Here is an 18,925-nt window from a genome sequence, read left to right on the forward strand (position 1 = left end):
ACAGAGGCTATGGTGCTGCCCACTGTGCCACAGGCTGTTAAATGAAGCTGTTCCAAGAAAATTAAGGAAATCACACCCTATTATTTATTAAAGCCCCAATGGGTTTCCTCCTGGGTGGGAGGGTTTGCTGGAGATTAAATCTGCTGTTGCTGGAGACTCTGGGGCAACGTGAAGTCGAGGCAGGCAAGGGTTGACATCTGGCCTTGGTGTGGCCCAACCTGTGGCAGCGACTGTGTGTGTTCGTGGCCCGTGCGGCGCTCAGCTTCCTCTGCTAAATGACGGGATATTTGTTTTTTTAAAACACACAGTTCTTATCTGCTTTGCAGGGAAGCAAAAGGGAGATTAAAAAAAAACACACACACACAGGACAAGTCAGGGTGGGGGTGGAGGAGCTCATGAATAATTCATGACACTGGTCTGTTTCATTGGCAATCAGCTGGAGGAAGTAGTGTGTCCAATGCGAGCGCAAGGCTGGCGTTCGCCCGCAACAAGCCCAGACACCGCTCCTTCGCAGCCTTGCTCCGGGCAAATGTCGGCGGCCCTGCGCTTTCCAGCAGCCTGCCCCGCACCGACAGCATGTGATGAGAAAGGGGGAGACACATCAGACCCTGCCCAGCCCGAGGACGCAAATGCAATCCTGTTGGAAAATGAAACTGCAGGTAATGCTGCTGTGTGTGTGTGTCTCTCTCTCTCTCTCTCTCTTTGTCTTTGGCAGTTCCTGTGTGCAGACCAGCAACGACCCAGGCAGCAAGGCTTTGTGAAGGGCGGAAGCTTTAGCTCTCGAATTACACTGTCCATTCTTAGCGCGACAGCATAACGCACCAAGACCTGACACACGGGCTCAGTGTCTTGATCATTTTACAGGGTTGCTTTGGTTAAAGTCCAGCCTTTCTTCCTGCTATTGGCCTAGTCTGATTGTCTTGTGCTGCCAACATTAATGTTCTGGCAGCAAATTCGATTTGCTTGTGTTTTTATTAAACTCTCAGTCGGATGTGTATTATTCCCCGGTTATTGTTAAACACGGTCCTAATCTTGTTTTTTTTTTCTGGATGACGAGCAGACCCTGGTGGGGCGGGGAGAGAGCTCAGAATGCAGCATCTCACTTATTCTTTGTTTCTCCTCTTCATAGCTCAATCCTCTGGCGTAAATGCACAAGCTGTGATGTGTATGAGGGGTACCATAGAGAGAGAGGGGTGTTACCCCCTGTCCCAGGATGGGATGGGGGGGGGGGGGGGGAGAGGGTGTATAGGGATAGAGTTTTAACAATAAGGAGGGGGCAATGAATGTTGGAGGGCGGTGCAATGACTGGGGTGTTTCAGCGTCAGAATGAGAGGCTCTCTCTCTTTCTCTCTGTCTCTCAGGAGGGACGAGCTCCTAAACATGGACGTGGGTTCTGTCTGAGCTGTCACTCGAGTCTAATCAGCCTTTGGCTCAGCGAAATCTTCAGGGTCAATTCCTAAGCTGAGCCTGGAAAACCTGATGCTGGCAGCGTGGGATCGTTTAATTTCAACCTTTTTTTTTGAATTGATTACGTGGGATCATCGAATAGTACAGGTCAGAGGGGAGGCCATTCAGCCCATCGAGTGTGCGCCGGCCCTTTCCAAGAGCGATCCAGTTGGTCTCAATCCCCTCTGCCCCCCCCCCCTTGCTCTTTCCCCATGCTCTTTCCCCATAATCCCTACAATTTTTTTCTCCTAAGTATTTATCCAATTCCCTGTCCAAGGCTGCTACTGAATCTGTATCCGCCACCCCACGGGCAGCGCGTTCCAAATCCTAACCGCTCGTTATGTTAAAAACAAAAAAAAAAAGTGTTTGTCAAAAGCAGTGGACAGACACGGACCGAGAGTGGACACAGACAGGCGCTCTGGCCACCAGCGGGAGATTAGCGAGCCTGTGTCTGACCGGGGCTTTAGCCTCTGAATCTGAAAGCCAGCATCACGTCAGAGGCTGAGGACACAGCACAGCAAGCCTCAACTACTCCATTATTCATGGTTCGTGTTTCCAAAGGGTAATTTATTCAGTGCGTCGCACATTAATTTCAAGTTAATTTTTTAAAAGTGATGGAAATGCTTTCCATTTATTAAGACAAGCTGGGCGATTTTTAATACCCGAGCTCTCGAGTTCTGTCTCTTTCATGACGGAAGTGGGCTGTAAATAATCTTTCAGATTGAAAAGGTTCCCCTCCAAGTGACACATCATACTGGCTTGGAAATATATCAGCTGTTCCTTTATCATAGAAAATAGGAGCAGTAGTAGGCCATTCGGCCCTTCGAGTCTGCACCACCATTCAATATGATCATGGCTGATCCTCTATCTCAACACCATACCCCTGCTTTTCCCCCATACCACTTGATGCTTTTTGTTTCTAGAAATCTATCTATCTCCCTCTTAAATATATTCAGTGACTTGGCCTCCACAGCCTTCTGTGGTAGAGAATTCCACAGGTTCACCACCCTCTGAATGAAAAAATTGTCTCCTCATCTCGGTCCTAAATTTCCTACTCCGTATCCTAAGACTGTGACCCCTTGTTCTAGACTTCCCAGTCTCGGGAAATATCCTCCCCGCATCCAGTCTATCCAACCCAGTCAGAATGTTATACGTTTCAATGAGATCCCCTCTCATTCTTCTAAACTCTGGTAAATACAGGTCTAGTCCACCCAATCTCTCCTCATATGTCAGTCCTGCCATCCCAGGAATCAATCTGGTGAACTTTGGCTGCACTCCCTCTATCGCAAATATATCCTTTCTTGGGTAAGGAGACCAAAACTGCACACAATACTGCAGGTGCGGTCTCACCAAGGCCCTGTATAACTGTAGTAAGATATCCTTGCTCCTGTACTCAAATCCTCTTGCAATGAAGGCCAACATACCATTTTCCATCGTCTCTGGGGCAAAATTCTGGAACTCCCTCCCTAATGGTACTGTGGGAGCACCTTCACCACACGGGACTGCAGCAATTCAAGAAGGCGGCTCACAACCATCTTCTCAAGGGCAATAAATGCCAGCCTTGCCAGCGATGCTCACACACCAAGAACAGAAACACTTTCCAGGCCTGTCAATCTAACAGGGATGTGGAGCGGGGCAGTGTGTTTTAAGGTGTGTCAGTGTTTATCCTGCACTCTCTCTTCTTGGTAACTTTTTCAGCGGTAGTATGGTCACCAGCACAGCACTAACTAACTAATGACCCACACAACCAGTGGGGAGGGAAGGGAATGAAGAACAACTTCCCCTGACCACTTCTGGCCCGGGTTAGTGTAATAGTTTGGGAATCCTCTGTAATTTATATCTACAATTATAAAATGTATACTATTAACTTTATGATATCTTTTAAAAATAGCCAGGGTTGATGAGAACTGTTTGTTCTGCAATATGCTTCAAAATGGAGACTGGAACGCCTCTGTCAGATGGTACAAGATGACCTAACCTGGAGTATAGCTACTAATATGGCGTTAACTAATCTAATGTAGTTACTAGTACAGCACTAACTTTAATGTAGTTACTAGTACAGCATGACCTTGCAGTGTAGTTACTCATACCCCTCTGACTAATCCATAGCATAGTTACAAGTACAACACTACCTATTTATTGTAGAGCTGCTAGTGTAGCACTAACTAAGTTAGTGTAGTTACTAGGACACCTCCAACCAATCCATAGTATAGTTATTAGTGCAGCACTCACCTGTAGCATAGTTAGTAATACCCCTTTAACTAATCCACAGCATTGTTACTAGTACAGCACTAACTAACTTGTGTAGTTACCAGTACCCCCTCACCAATACAGAGTAAAGTTACTGGTACAACACTAGTTAACCTGTAGTCTAGTTTCTATGCGGATAACTTGCTTCTGGCGAGAGCTCTGAGATCCGTCTCCAAGATGTCAATTTGTTAGTTTATTCAATTCTAAGCATTTGTTCTTTAGACGAAGCATAGGAGGGAGGAAAGCCAACATTGGCACTAAGCTCGTTGAGTGTACTGGTGAACGATGCATTCTTTTACACTCAAAGATGGTCAGCCTTGTTGGGAAGTCTTGAGGACTAAGCTGGTGATTAATAAGGACAATATGAGAGAGGAAAGTTCTTCCTGATGTTTCATAGACACAAGTAGCCCGTCTATCGCTCCGTTTTCGGTTTCTCCTTTACACGTACTGGCCAACACCACCACGGATCTCTGCTCACCATCTCCACATTATATTACCCATCAGGTTGTGCTCGAGTGTGTCCAAACACATGGCAAATGCAGTATAATGTGGATAAATGTGAAGTTATCCACTTTTGTAGGAAAAACATAAGGACAAAGTATTATTTAAATGGTGATGGCTTGGGAAATACAGAGGGACCTGGGTGTCCTTGTACACCAGTCATTGAAAGCAGCAGTTAGGAAGGCAAATGGTATGGTGGCCTTCATTGCAAGAGGATTTGAGTACAGGAGCAAGGATGTCTTATTACAGTTATACAGGGCCTTGGTGAGACCGCACCTGGAGTATTGTTTGCAGTTTTGGTCTCCTTACCTAAGAGAGGATATACTTGCCACAGAGGGAGTGCAGCAAAGGTTCACCAGACTGATTCCTGGGATGGCAGGACTGTCGTATGAGGAGAGATTGGGTCGACTAGGCCTGTATTCACTAGAGTTTAGAAGAATGAGAGGGGATCTCATTGAAACGTATAAAATTCTGACTGGGTTGGATAGACTGGATGCGGAGAGGATGTTTCCCCTGGCTGGGAAATCTAGAACAAGGGGTCACAGTCTCAGGATACAGGGTAGGGAATTTAGGACCGAGATGAGGAGAAATGTTTTCACTCCGAGGGTGGTGAACCTGTGCAATTCTCTACCACAGAAGGCTGTGGAGGCCAAGTCACTGAATTAAGAGGGAGATAGATAGATTTCTAGAAACAAAAGACATCAAGGAGTTTGTGGAAAAAGCGGGAATATGGTGTTGAGATAGTGGATCAGCCATGATGATATTGAATGGCGGTGCGGATTCGAAGGGCTGAATGGCCTACTACTGCTTCTATTTTCTATGTTTCTATGTTTCTATGTTTATCATCTCCTGCACCCTGCTTCCTCTCCATTTTCTCATTCAGGAGTCTCACAACCTCAGGGCATCCCAAAGTGCTTTACAGCCAATAAAGTGCTTTTAATTGAAGTGTAGTCACTGCTGTAATGTAGGAGACAGCCAGAGTGTGCACAGCAAGCTCCCACAAACAGCAATGAAATAAATGACCAGATAATCTGTTTTAAGGTGTTGGTTGAGGGTTGAATGCTGGCCAGGACACCACGGAGAGCTCCACTGCTCTTCCTCAAAATAGTGCTGTGGGATCTTTTACATCCATCTGTGAGGGCAGAGGGGGGCCTCGGTTTAATGTCTCATCCAAAAGACGGCACCTCTGACAGTGCAGCTGTCCCTCAGCACTGCACTGGGCGTGTCAGCCGAGATTATGTGATCAAGTCCCTGGAGGGGGACTTGAACCCACAACCTGCTGACTCCGATGCGAGAGTGCCACCCACTGCGCCACAGCTGACTGCATGAGAGCCTGTGTCGATGTTAATGGTCTCTGGAACTTTCAGTTGCTAATTCTGTCCTACCCCTTGATGTGCATGATGGACCTCAGGTGTTGGAGATGGAACTTGTTAAGCTGCCAAATGTGATGACAGTAACATGATATAATTGCTCCTCTCCTAACTGAACTTTAAGTGTTAGTGTGGCTCAGTGGGTAGCACTCTCGCCTCTGAGTCAGAAGGTTGTCAGTTTAAGTCGCTCTCCTGGCTGACAATTCAACACAGTACTGAGGGAGCGCCGCGCTGTCGGAGGGGCGGCACTGAGGGAGCGCCGCGCTGTCGGAGGGGCAATACTGAGGGAGTGCTGCACTTTGGAGGTGCTGTCTTTCAGATAAGATGTTAAACTGAGGCTCAATCTGCTCTCGGGTGGACATTAAAGATCTCACGGCACTATTTTGAAGAAGAGCAGAAGAGTTATCCTGGTGTCGTGGGGCCAATATTTATCTCTCAACCAGCATCACTAAAGCAGGCTATCTGGTCATTATCACAGTGCTGTTTGTGGGATCTTGCTGTTCACACGCTGGCTTCAACAATGTCATGTTACAACATTGATTACATGTCAAAAGTACTTCATTGGCTGGATAGGGCTTTGGGATGTTCTGATTTTGTGCTGTGCACTATATAAATGTAAGTTCTTTCCTCTCTTTAACTGTTGCACGCGTTAAGTGTTGTGGGACAATGCCGGATGTGTCCAGATGGTTTTGAAGGTTCTGTGTAGCCGGTCAGTGAGAGCGCCATAGCCACAATTGTTAATCTCTGCAGGGGTGCCACCTGGTCTTGTGGCTTCACTGCTCTGTGTCGCCTGGATAGCTTTACAAACCTCCGCAATCGTGGGCACCTCATCCATTTTATTACGTTGTGGCTGCTGTGTGACTATCGAAGGCTTGGTCCATCACGATGCTGGTCTGTTCAGTAGTTCTGGCATGATCTGGGTGTCAGCACCAACAGGAACTTTTATTTATATAGCGCCTTTAAGGTAGTAAAAATCCCAAGGCGCTTCACAGGAGTGTTATAAGACAAAACAAATAAATTTGACACCGAGCCACATAAGAAGAAATTATGGCAGATGACCCAAAGCTTGGCCAAAGAGCCATAACAGCAAGATCCCACAAAGCACTGTGATAATGACCAGATAGCCTGTTTTAAGGAGCGTCTTAAAGGAGGAAAGAGGTTTAGGAAGGGAGTTCCAAAGCGTAGGGCCCAGGCATGCCGTGGGTGTACTTGGGGCTCTCAATCTCAGTGTGTGATGGATGTGCTCTGTCATTCTGGCCTGCCTCGGAATGGGATTTCATCAGAGGCTGCCCGTGTCCTAATTTGTACCGAGTCCCGTTCACCCATTGCACCTAGGCTCATTGACCAACATTGGCTCCCGGTCGGGCAATGGAAGGGCCATGAAAATCAGGGATGCACTAGAGGCCAGAATTGGAGGAGTGCAGATATCTCGGTGGGTTGCAGAGATAGGGAAGGGCAAGGCCATGGAGGGATTTGAACACCAGGTAGAGAATTTTCAGTGCGTGCTCTAAAGCTTAAGGCATTCCTTTTTCTATGTAATTAAGTCAGTGCCTGGTGCTTGTTCAAAGGGCGTCACACCTCAAAAGTTCAATTTGAGACAAAATATGGTTGTGTGTTCAAATCCCCTGTGGATTAAAACAAAACATAAACCACTATCTGTAAAAAAGATAATGACAGCAAACAATGCATTACTCCGGGGTTACAGCAAACTATGGGATAGCTACCAATTACAGGACAGCAAAAGCAACCAAGCAAATCACCAAACCACTTTTCCTGACTGAGCATCCATTTTGTTAACCCGTGAGCTACTTGAAAGTGAAACTAACAGCCTATATCAAAGGCCTAAAAAATTAAATAATTCGCACAGCAAAATTCGTTAAAATGGCCCCCCCAAGTCCTGTGAATCCAATTGAAGTTTTGGTCGCAGAGGCCAAGTGTGTACTGGAAGCCAGAGGCTTGGGTTTGGACCTGGAGATTGCATTGTTCAGATGCAGGATGGTGACACTTGATCTCTTCCCATGAGTGTCACCATCCAACCAATAACGGAGGGTAAAGGAGCATGGTCCCCACCACAAACTGCGTTCCCCCGCCTCTGACTCCATTTCTCTCCCCAACATCTGTCTGAGGCTGAACCAGGCTGTTAGCAAGCTGGGTGCCGTTTTTGACCCTAAAATGAGCTTCTGACCACACATCCGCAGCATAACTAAGACTGCCTATCTCCACCTCCGTAACATCGCCCGTCTCAGCCTTTGCCTCAGCTCATCTGCTGCTGAAATCCTCACCCATGCCTTCGTACCTCAGACTTGACTCTTCCAATGCACTTTTGGCTGGCCTCACACATTCTACCCTACATAAACTTGAGGTCATCCAAAACTCCATGTACTAACTCGCACCAAGTCCCGCTCACCCATCACCCCTGTGCTCGCTGACCTACATTGGCTCCCGGTTAAGCAACGCCTCAATTTCAAACTTCTCCTCCTTTTTCAAATCCCTCTTTGGCCTCGCCCCTCCCTATCTCTATAATTTCCTCCAGCCCTACAACCACCCGAGCTGTCTGCACTCCTCTAATTCTGCCCTCTTGAGCATCCCTGATTATAATCGCTCAACCATTGGTATCCGTGCCTTCTGTTGCCTGGGCCCCAAACTCGGGAATTCCCTGCTTAAACATCTCTACCTCTCTCTCCTTTTTAAGACGCTCCTTAAAACCTACCTCTTTGACCAAGCTTTTGGTCACCTGTCCTAATAGCTCTTTAGAGCGCGCGACAAACCAGTCCCACCCACCCCTTCCCTCAACGACTATCTGTCCCACCTGTGATAGGGACTGTGGTTCTCGTATTGGACTGTTCAGCCACCAAAGAACTCACTTCAGGAGTGAAAGCAAGTCTTCCTCGATTCCGAGGGACTGCCTATAATGATGATGTGGCTCGGTGTCAATTGTTTTGTCTTAAAACACTGCTGTGAAGCGCCTTGGGACATTTTACTGCATTAAAGGCGTTATATAACTGCAATTTGTTGAAAGTTAGCAGTGGAAAGGAAACACAAAGTGGAATATTGAAACCGGTGTCAGTCAAGGCAAATTAGCCCGGGCAAATGTTAAAAATAAGAAAACAGTGGGAGTTTATTTACACCATTTACATAGTGCAAAAACAAAAGGTTGTGATTTCAAATTGAGGACAGCAGAAGAAAATGGCAATTCAGGGAGATTTTTATTCAATAAAAGGATGCAGGGTGGGAGTGAAGAACAAGGGTCGCCAACTTTGGATGGATTCCTGGAGGTTTCATCACATGACCTCCAACCTCCAACCCCCACACTCTCGTCATTGGCTGCCTGACACATCCATCCTCGCGGTGCCCCGCCTACCCGTGTCCATTGGAATAAAAAACAGACTCTGGGTTACCTAGTTGAATCTTGACTGTCAGTCAAACAGCCATGTTTCCCATTGACAATATTTTTATGACTCCTAAAAGTGTTCATGTTTTTTTTAAATCATTTTCTTTGATGTTTCTCTTGGGTTACTTGTAGCAGTTTTCTGGAGATTAATATTTAATTACTGGAAACCATCCAGGACAAAGCAGCCCGCTTGATTGGCACCCCATCCACGACCTTCAACATTCACTCCCTCCACCACCGGCGCACCGTGGCTGCAGTGTGTACCATCTACAAGATGCACTGCAGCAACTCGCCAAGGCTTCTTCGGCAGCACCTCCCAAACCTGCGACCTCTGCCATCTAGAAGGACAAGATGCATGGGAACACCACCGCCTCCACGTTCCCCTCCAAGTCACAGACCATCCTGACTTGGAGATATATCGGCCGTTCCTTCATCGTCGCTGGGTCAGAATCCAGGAACTCACTCCCTAACAGCACTGTGGGAGCACCTTCACCACACGGACTGCAACGGTTCAAGAAGGTGGCTCACCACTACCTTCTCTAGGGCGATTAGGGATGGGTAATAGATGCTAGGTTGCCAACGATGCCCACATCACAAAATGATTTTTTTAAAAAAAACCTCCAGAGATAATCCCGGAGATTTGCAACCCTAAGGAGCATGGAACTGAAAGACGGAGTTCAGAAAGGGATTGGACAAGTGCCCAGAATTCCTGTGGTACTGAGCACCAAAATCATTTGAGTCCCCGCATATCCCAATCCATTAAAGCACAGCCGTGTAGTAAAACGCAGGAAGAGACGGGCCTTAGAATGTCTACACACTGCATTAATAATGAAGTGAATCCTATCACGGAGATTCATATTACTTTTTGCTACTAAGGTTCCTCATCTCGCTACAACTAAATGCTCTAAGCTGTGAAGTGCAACGGCAAGTGTCAGTATTTATATTGTAACCAATCTGCTGACCTGACCCCTTCCGAGGGTATTTTTAAAGGCTGGAATATTTTGTTCCAGCAGTTATTCGAGGTGTGATATGGTGAGTTTGACTGGGGGCTCCATATTCGAACATACGAACAATGACGGACAGGTGAAGAACTTTTGATGCATCAAGCCTGTCCCACAGAACTGCCACATCTTGTGTATCACAATATATACTCTCCACCTCGCCCAAAACCATGTGACCTCCTGGGAGAGGTGCAACATCAGGCCAATTTCGGTGGAAAAAAATCTGGGAAATTCCCATCCGACCCATCTCGACGATCGAAACTAGTCTAGGCGATCACTCCGGCCCAGAGATCCCTGCAGTGCCTACCATCTGTAAGAGGTAATCTCTGCTCCGGCTCTGGCCCCTGAGCTCTATAGGCCCGTGCGATAATCCCCCCCCCCCCCCCCCCCCCGCCCACACCTTTTGCAGGTTCATCGGCTGTTCGATTTAGAAAGGAACGAAGCTGGTGTTGAGGGAGTTTGGATGGGGAGGGCAGAGGGATGAATGATCTACTCTTCCTCCTTCCACAAAATGGACCTCTGACCTTCCCAATGCCTACCCTCAGCCAGGCCTCGGATCTCTTACCATCTCACCGAAGGGCATTGTTCAGTGCCGAGCTTACGGCCCGCATCTCGCCGTAGGCAACTAGGCCCATACAGCAGTGCCTGGTCTCCAGTCGTCTTGGACCCCCTTGCCACTGGACCAAGACCTTGCTCTGCCCACCCCACATTAAAAGAACTCACGCACAGGCCTCTTCCGCCCTTCACCCTACCTGAACCTGTGTGAGGATATAATGCATTAGCCTATTAGCGAGGAATAGTTGGGTCTACATAAAAGAAGCGGGGAATTCTGCAATCTATTGGTGACCTATTCAGTGTGTGAGCTTATTGAAGAAGGTTTCTCAGTGATGATTAATAGTTGCTCTTCATTAATCTGGAATGTATGGGAGAGGGGCACAAATGATTAAAAAAAACTAACTTGAAAAACACCTTTCACAACCACCGGACACCCCAAAGCGTTTTACAGCCAATGACTTTTGGAGTGTAGTCGCTGTTGTAATGTGGGAAACGCAGCAGCCAATTTGTGCACAGCAAGCTCCCACAAACAGCATTGTGATAATGACCAGATAATCTGTTTTTGTTATGTTGATTTGAGGGATAAATATTGGCCCCAGGACACTGGGGATAACTCCCCTGCTCTTCTTTGAAATAGTGCCACGAGATCTTTTACGCCCACCTGAGAGCGCAGACGGGGCCTCGGTTTAATGTCTCATCTGAAAGATGGCACCTCCGACAGTGCAGCACCCCCTCAGCACTGCACTGGAGCATCAGCGTAGATTTATGTGCTCGGGTTCCTGGAGTGGGACTTGAACTCACCAACTTCTGACTCAGAGGCGAGTGTACTGCCCATTGGGCCACAACTGAAGTGTACTCACTGTTGTAATGTCGGAAATGAGGTAGCCAATTTGCGCACAGCAAGCTCCCACGAATGAGATAATGACCAGATAATCTGTTTTAGGTGTTGGATGAGAGAGAAATGTTGGCCAGGACACGGGCATGTTCCCCTGAAGCTGCGCGGGTGCGCGGCGATTGGGCGGTCCCGCACAGGCCGCTCACCAGCTGTTCCGCTGGGAAAGGTACCGCGCACCAAACCCACAAATGATCGGGAACATTGGGCACTGGGAGGACAAAGTGTCAGCAATGGCTCGGGGGCAGCACTCTTGCGTCTGCCTCCCACTGTGGACACAAGGCGGCTGTCCCTCAGTCATATCTCCAATGACCAGCGAAATGATCATCTGGTCTGGTACTGGTCTGACTGACTGAAATGTTATGATGAGACATTAAACCAAGTCAGCTTTCTCGGGTGGATGTAAAAGATCCCATGGCACTATTTCGAAGAAGAGCAGGAGAGTTATCCCCGGTTGCCTGGCCAATATTTATCCCTCAATTAACGCAACAAAAACAGATTGTCTGGTCATTATCATATTGCTGTGTGTGGGAGCTTGCTGTGTGTGAATTGACTGCCGCGTTTCCCACATTACAACAGTGACTACACTCCAAAAGTACTTCATTGGCTGTAAAGCGCTTTGAGACGTCCGGTGGTCGTGAACGGTGCTATATAAATGCAAGTCCTTTCTTTACTTGGCAAACATCGATTTCCCTTAGCAACAGGAATAAACAACAACTTTGCCGTAAGATTTTTATAGCTTAAACTGCATGGGCCCGAAATTGGTGGAAGCTAAGTTCTGCCCAAGTACAGTCCAAAGGACCGCTGAGATCCTGACTGTATTTTGGGCGGAAGTTTCATGGAAAAATCTGGGAAAGACCGCCCAGCGGCAAAAGTGGGCCTTGCACGCCGATTCTGGGCAGCAGCAGGCAGGAGCTCCCAATCTCGGCGGCAAACGCGATCCTCGGCAAAGTACCACCGAGGATTGAGTCGGGCCCGGACAGGGGGGAAACTGATGAAATAAAAATGTTCACAAAATTTAAAAAAAAACACAACTCCTTCAGGGGATCCCATCCACCTGAATTCCTGCAACAACAAAAAAAATAAAGAAATGGGCTGACCTTCTGCAGGTCTTCTTACTTACCGTTGAGGTTAGACCTGTCCCCACACGGAGGTCCTTCCCCTGCTGCAGCGGACTCCCGCCCGGACCAAACTGGCAGCTCGGCGTGCGGGAGGACTCTCCTGGGCGGCGCACACCAGCGGGCGGTCCCCAGCGGTCATCTCTCCCCGCCGGTGGGAGGCCCCCACCAAAATCGCTTGGATGGGAGACCGCCCAGAAACCAGCGGACAGTAAGTCCACCACTTTCGGGCTCGTATATAATTTAGCTATTTAGGTTGCGCTGCTAAACTTATGTCATCATCAGAGGCAGTCCCTCGGAATCGAGGAAGACTTGCTTCCACTCAAAAAATGAGTTCCCGGGTGACTGTACAGTCCAGTATGGGAATTACAAGTCTCTGTTACAGGTGGGACAGACAATGGTTGGGGGAAAGGGTGGGTGGTACTTTTCGTTCTGATGCCTCACTTGTAAAAAGCTTCTGCCTGGTTGCTGTGGGTTACAGGTTGCCCCAGAGCAGTCTGGGCATTGTAGTTCAATAGATGGAGGGTGAAAACTCAACATTTTCCTGATGCATTTAGCTGTCCCACAATGGCTTTGTTCAACGGGTTTCCACATCAAAGGACTGAAGCAGGCCCAATGCCCCTGCGATGGAGGAACAGCCATTCCTTGGGGGCATTTCTAAAATTAAGGGAATCATTTTGTGGGTATTTTTAAAAAAAATCACTTTCAAAATGTAATTCAGAACATTTTTTCTGGTTGTGATTCTTGTGCTTATTAAGATGAGGGAGGTTATCACCTCTCCATTCAGGGATCTTGCGTTTGCCTCCAGCACTCGCAGAGAAATGTTAGATCCAGAGCAAAGCAGCCTCAACTGTGCTCCAGCAATAAATAACAAGAAAAGCCCCACTTGGGAGAGGCCCACACACTCCTCCAAGGTGACATTTCCCCAGCAGTCCTCTTTAGGGACTTCCCATGTGAGCGAGCTAACTTATTGACAAAAGGCAGGGTGGTTTTGTGTTGTGGTCTCAGTCGTGTTTGCTTTCCTTTTTTGGCCAGCTGGTATCTGACTCACACACAAAAACCTCACACACAAACCAATCACACTGTTACACCCTTTGTGAACAACAAGTACTGAGAAGTCCGTGCAGGTTGGGTTTCTACAGACGGCAATCTCCCTTCCTCCCCCTCCATCCAGGGGACACATCTCTCGATGATAGTTGGCAAGAGACAGTCAGTCAAGCTCCAGTGCCTCCTGCCACATGAGACAACACATTTCTGACGCTGTTGTCTGCCCAGAACATGATATTTGACTCGGAGTATCATCTCGCCTCGCGTCCAACACATTGCGGTTCCCCGCAGCTAATGTTATTTGTAAGTCTGTAACTGACACGACTTGACTTGTCTCTGGGTTGTTTCTGTAACCAAAGGCATTTTGTAAGTGGACAGGTCGTTGGCCTGACTCTCAATCCACTTTCCCAGCTATATGACCAGCATGGAGAACTGGGAGGCACCCTGGTCCTTATCCAGCCAAATCCACCCTTAATAGAGAAAGACTTGCATTTCTAGAGCACCTTTCAGGATATCCCAAAGTGCTTTACAGCCAATAAAGTACTTTTTGAAGTGTAGCCCCTGTTGAAATGCGGGAAAGACGGCAGCCAATTTGCGCACAGCAAGCTCCCACAACAATGTGGTAATGCCCACATAATCTATTTTTGATGGTGTTGGTTGAGGCACAAACAGGCCGAAATTGCCCCACGCTCCCTATTGGGGGCGGTGACCTGCCGGGGCCAGGGAATTTTGTCGCCCGGCCCAGACGTGGAATAGGGCTCTGCGGAGCGCTGTCTCAGACGCTTGTTCGAGGGGCGCTCCCGGGGTGCTGAAGAGGCCAGTGCTACAGCACCCCTCACTTCAGTTAAAGGAGAGGATGGCTGCATACTCTGCAGGCCCTTTAGTGGCTGAAATGCACTCAACCGGGCCAGCGGCCTGGCACCCTAAAGGCAGTGCCGGGCTGCATGGTGGCGGACTGGTCAAGCTGAAGGCTGCCATTGCCGGGCCGATCAAAGAGACGGCCGACAGAATAAAATGGCGACACAGCCCTTTCTTTAAGGGGCGCCCCAGGCAGATGTCCGCCAGCTGTGTGCCCTGTGAAGCTAGCGTGACAGCCGCCCAGTAGGGCAATTTCCCCTGTGGGGCGCAAAGGGGTCGGCGCGCATGGCGATGACGTAATTGCCTGTTGTGCGCCGGTCCGGGATGTGGGGCTATTGGCACATCGCCCTCAGAACCCCTGGGGCAATTACGCCCGATGCACTGCTGTCGCCCGCCCCCGGGGGAACAGGCCATTGTGCCCCATTAGCGCCTCCCGGAGGCACCTTCTAAACCCACGAGCTCTACTGAACATAAGAACAGAGGAAATAGGAGCAGAAGTAGGCCACATAGCCCCGTGAGCCTGCTTCGCCATTTAATAAGATCATGGCTGATCTGATCATGGACTCGGGTCCACTTCCCTGCCCGCTCCCCATAACCCTTAATCCCTTATGGGTTAAGAAACTGTCAATCTCTGTCTTAAAGTTATTCAATGTCCCAGCTTCCACAGCTCTCTAAGGCAACAAATTCCACAGATTTACAACCCACTGAGAGAAAATTCCTCCTCATCCCAGTTTTAAATGGGCGGCCCCTTATTCTAAGATTATGCCCTCTAATTCTAGTCTTCCCCATCAGTGGAAATACCCCTCTGCTCCACCTTGTCAAGCCCCCTCATAATCTTATACGTTTCGATAAGATCACCTCTCATTCTTCTGAATTCCAATGAGTAGAGGTCCAACCTATTCAACCTTTCCTCATAAGTCAACCCCCTCATCTCTGGAATCAACCTAGTGAACTTTCTCTGAACTGCCTCCAAAGCAAGTATATCCTTTCGTAAATATGGAAACCAAAACTGCACGCAGTATTCCAGGTGTAGCCTCATCAATACCCTGTATAACTGTAGCAAGACTTCCCTGTTTTTATACTCCATCCCCTTTGCAGTAAAGGCCAAGATTCCATTGGCCTTCCTGATCACTTGCTGTACCTGCATCCTAACCTTTTGTGTTTCATGAACCAGTACCCCCAGGTCCCGCTGAACTGCAGCACTTTGCAATTTTTCTCCATTTAAATAATAACTTGCTCTTTGATTTTTTTTTCTGCCAGAGTGCATAACCTTACACTTTCCAACATTATACTCCATCTGCCAAACATTTGCCCACTCACTTAGCCTGTCTATGTCCTTTTGCAGGTTTTTTATGTCCTCCTCACACATTGCTTTTCCTCCCATCTATGTATCGTCAGCAAACTTGTAGGTCCCTTCATCTAAGTCATTAATATAGATTGTAAATAGTTGGGGTCCCAGCATTGATCCCTGTGGCACCCCACTAGTTACTGATTGCCAACCAGAGAATGAACCATTTATCCCGACTCTGTTTTCTGTTCATTAGCCAATCCTCTATCCAATATATTACCCCCAACCCCCTGAACTTTTATGTTGTGCAGTAACCTTTTATGTGACACCTTGTCAAATATCTTTGGGAAGTCCAAATACACCACATCCACTGGTTCCCCTTTATCCACCCTGTTCGTTACATCCTCAAAGAATTCCAGCAAATTTGTCAAACATGACTTCCCTTCATAAATCCATGCTGACTCTGCCTGACTGAATTATGCTTTTCCAAATGTCCTGCTGCTGCTTCTTTAATAATGGACTCCAACATTTTCCAACCACAGATGTTAGGCTAACTGGCCTATAGTTTCCTGCTTTTTGTCTGCCTCCTTTTTTCAATAGGGACATTACATTTGCAGTTTTCCAATCTGCTGGGACCTCCCCAGAATACAGGAAATTTTGGTAAATTACAACCAATGCATCCACTATCCCTAGGATGCAAGCCATCAGGTCCAGGGTATTTATCTGCTTTTAGTCACATTATCTTACTGAGTACCACCTCCTTAGTGATTGTGATAAGTTCTCCCCACCCCGCTCCCTTCCCCCCACCTCCCTCCCCCCTATAGCCCCTTGACTATCCACTGTTGGGATATTTTTATTGTCCTCTACCGTAAAGACTGATACAAAATATTTGTTCAGAGTTTCTGCCATCTCCATGTTCCCCATTACTAATTCCCCAGTCTTATTCCCTAAGGGACCAACATTTACTTTAGCCACTACTTTCCTTTTTATATACCTGTAGAAACTCTTGTTATCTGTTTTTATATTTCGTGCTAGTTTATTTTCATAATCAATCTTCCCTTTCCTAATCATTTTTTAGTCATTCTCTGCTGGCTTTTAAAAGCTTCTCAATCTTCTGTCCTTCCACTAGTTTTGGCCACTTCGTATGCCCTTGTTTTTAATTGGATACCGTCCTTTATTTCTTTAGTTAGCCACGGATGGCTATCTTTTTTTTTTACACCCTTTCCCTCCTCACTGGAATATATTTTTCTTGAGAGTTATGAAATATCTCCTTAAATGTACACCACTGTTCATCAACAGTCCTACACTTTAATCTATTTTCCCAGTCCGCTTTAGCTAACTCCGCCCTCATACCTTCATAGTCTCCTTTTATTTAAGCTTAGTACGCTGGTTTGAGATCCAACTTTCTCACCCTCCATCTGAATTTGAAATTCAACCATGCTGTGATCACTCATTCCAAGGGGATCCTTTACTAGGAGATTGTTTATTAATCTTGTCTCATTACACAGGACCAGATCTAAGATAGCCTGCACCCTGGTTGGTTCCGTTCCATATTGCTCAAGGAACCCGTCCCTTATGCACTCTATGAACTCCTCCTCAAGGCTACCCTGACCAATTTGATTTGTCCAATCAATATGGAGGTTAAAATCACCCATGATTATTGCTGTTCCCTTTTTACAAGCCTCCACTTTATACTTTATACTATGACCAGCAGAGTTGCTACTGTTAGGGGGGGGCTATAGACTACACCCACCAGTGACTTTTCCCCTTATTATTCCTTATCCCCACCCAAACTGTTTCACCATCCCGATCATTTGAACCAATATCATTTCTCACTATTGCAGTGATTCCATCCTTTATCAACAGAGCTAACCCGCCTCCTTTTCCTTTCTGTCTGTCATTCTGAATTGTCAAGTACCCCTGAATATTTAGTTCCCAGTCTTGGTCACCTTGCAATCACATCTCTGTTATGGCTATCAGATCAGACCCATTTGTAATTATTTATGCTGACAGCTCATCTAATTTGTTACGAATGCTCCGTGCATTCAGATAAAGAGCTTTTAAATGTGTTTTCTTACCATTTTCTCCTCCTCATGGCCCCAGTTTCTGATACACTCTTATGTTTATAGATTCTGTCCCTTCCTGGCATGCTCTAGTTTTCGTTTCCCCTAGTGCTCCCCTGCTCTGTTGCCGCCGCCTTGTTCTTTGAGCTTTTAGGTTTCTGCTCACCTGAACCGTTCCCCCCCCCCCCACAATTAGTTAAAAGCGCTCTCCACAGCTTTACTTATTCGGTTCGCCAGGACCCTAGTCCCAGCACATTCCAAGTGGAGTCCGTCCCGACGGAACAGCTCCCTCTTACCCCAGTACTGGTGCCAGTGCCCCAGGAACCAAAACCCATTTCTCCCACACCAGTCTTTGAGCCACGAGTTTAGCTCTCTGATCTTACTTAACCTATATAAATTGGCTCGTGGCTCGGGTAGTAATCCTGAGATTATTACCTTTTGCGGTTCTGCTTTTTAATTTGGCCCCTAGCTGCTCATAATCCCTTAGCAGAACCTTTCTTGTCTGTCCTATGTATGTCTATCTATCTATGGCATCACTGGGCCAAGGAGGAGGAGAATGGGAGCGGCTTACCGCTCAGCCACTCATGGTCGACAGCTTGTTTACTGTCTGGGCACATGAAGTGGGACCCCTTGGGGGAGGTGCTGAAGGTGGTCTGACCCACGCCCCCTCCCCCCCCCTTCCCCCCCCCCCCCAGCACAAGTCAGGAGAGGCCACAGGGGACAGAGTCAGAGGCAGAAATTGTGTTTAAGTTGGCTGGTTGCTAGTCTAGCTTGATTTTATTTAAACGGCAATAATACCTTTTTTTGAAACTTCAAAGGAATCAAAGCAGAAACCAGTTTGGCGCGTTGTGGTGTGCAGCATCACTGGCATCTGCCCCTGGGACATTCGGTCTCCTAGCAACGGTCGCACAGATGATTTCCTTTGTGGCTCGCTCCAGATTCCGATTGCCAAACCTGAGAAACCCTGAGTTCACATTAGCGCTGCGAGCATTAAGGGCTCTTTGCTGTCAAATATTTTAGTGTCTCCTTAACTAAGGAAGGATACACTTGCCTTGGAGGCGGTGCAGCGAAGGTTCACTGGATTGATTCCTTTGAGGGGAGATTGTGTAGAATGGGCCTATACTCTCTGGAGTTTAGAAGAATGA

The 18,925-nt window shown here is 47.5% G+C and overlaps 1 protein-coding gene across 2 annotated transcripts in view; it reads left to right on the forward strand.

Moving 5' to 3' along the window:
* Positions 1–463: 463 nt before the first annotated feature.
* marchf8 (membrane-associated ring finger (C3HC4) 8) overlaps positions 464–18,925 on the forward strand; it is a 61,407-nt gene continuing 42,945 nt past the window's right edge. For both annotated transcript variants that reach the window (XM_070865421.1, XM_070865420.1), the window contains exon 1: positions 464–659. Coding sequence is in view for 1 of the 2 variants with exons in the window: in XM_070865420.1 (XP_070721521.1) it covers positions 582–659 (78 nt within the window). In the remaining variant the exon portion in view is untranslated. The remainder of the gene's footprint in view (positions 660–18,925) is intronic.

This window comes from Pristiophorus japonicus, chromosome 22 (assembly GCF_044704955.1).
Source record: "Pristiophorus japonicus isolate sPriJap1 chromosome 22, sPriJap1.hap1, whole genome shotgun sequence".
Classification (NCBI taxonomy): domain Eukaryota; kingdom Metazoa; phylum Chordata; class Chondrichthyes; family Pristiophoridae; genus Pristiophorus; species Pristiophorus japonicus.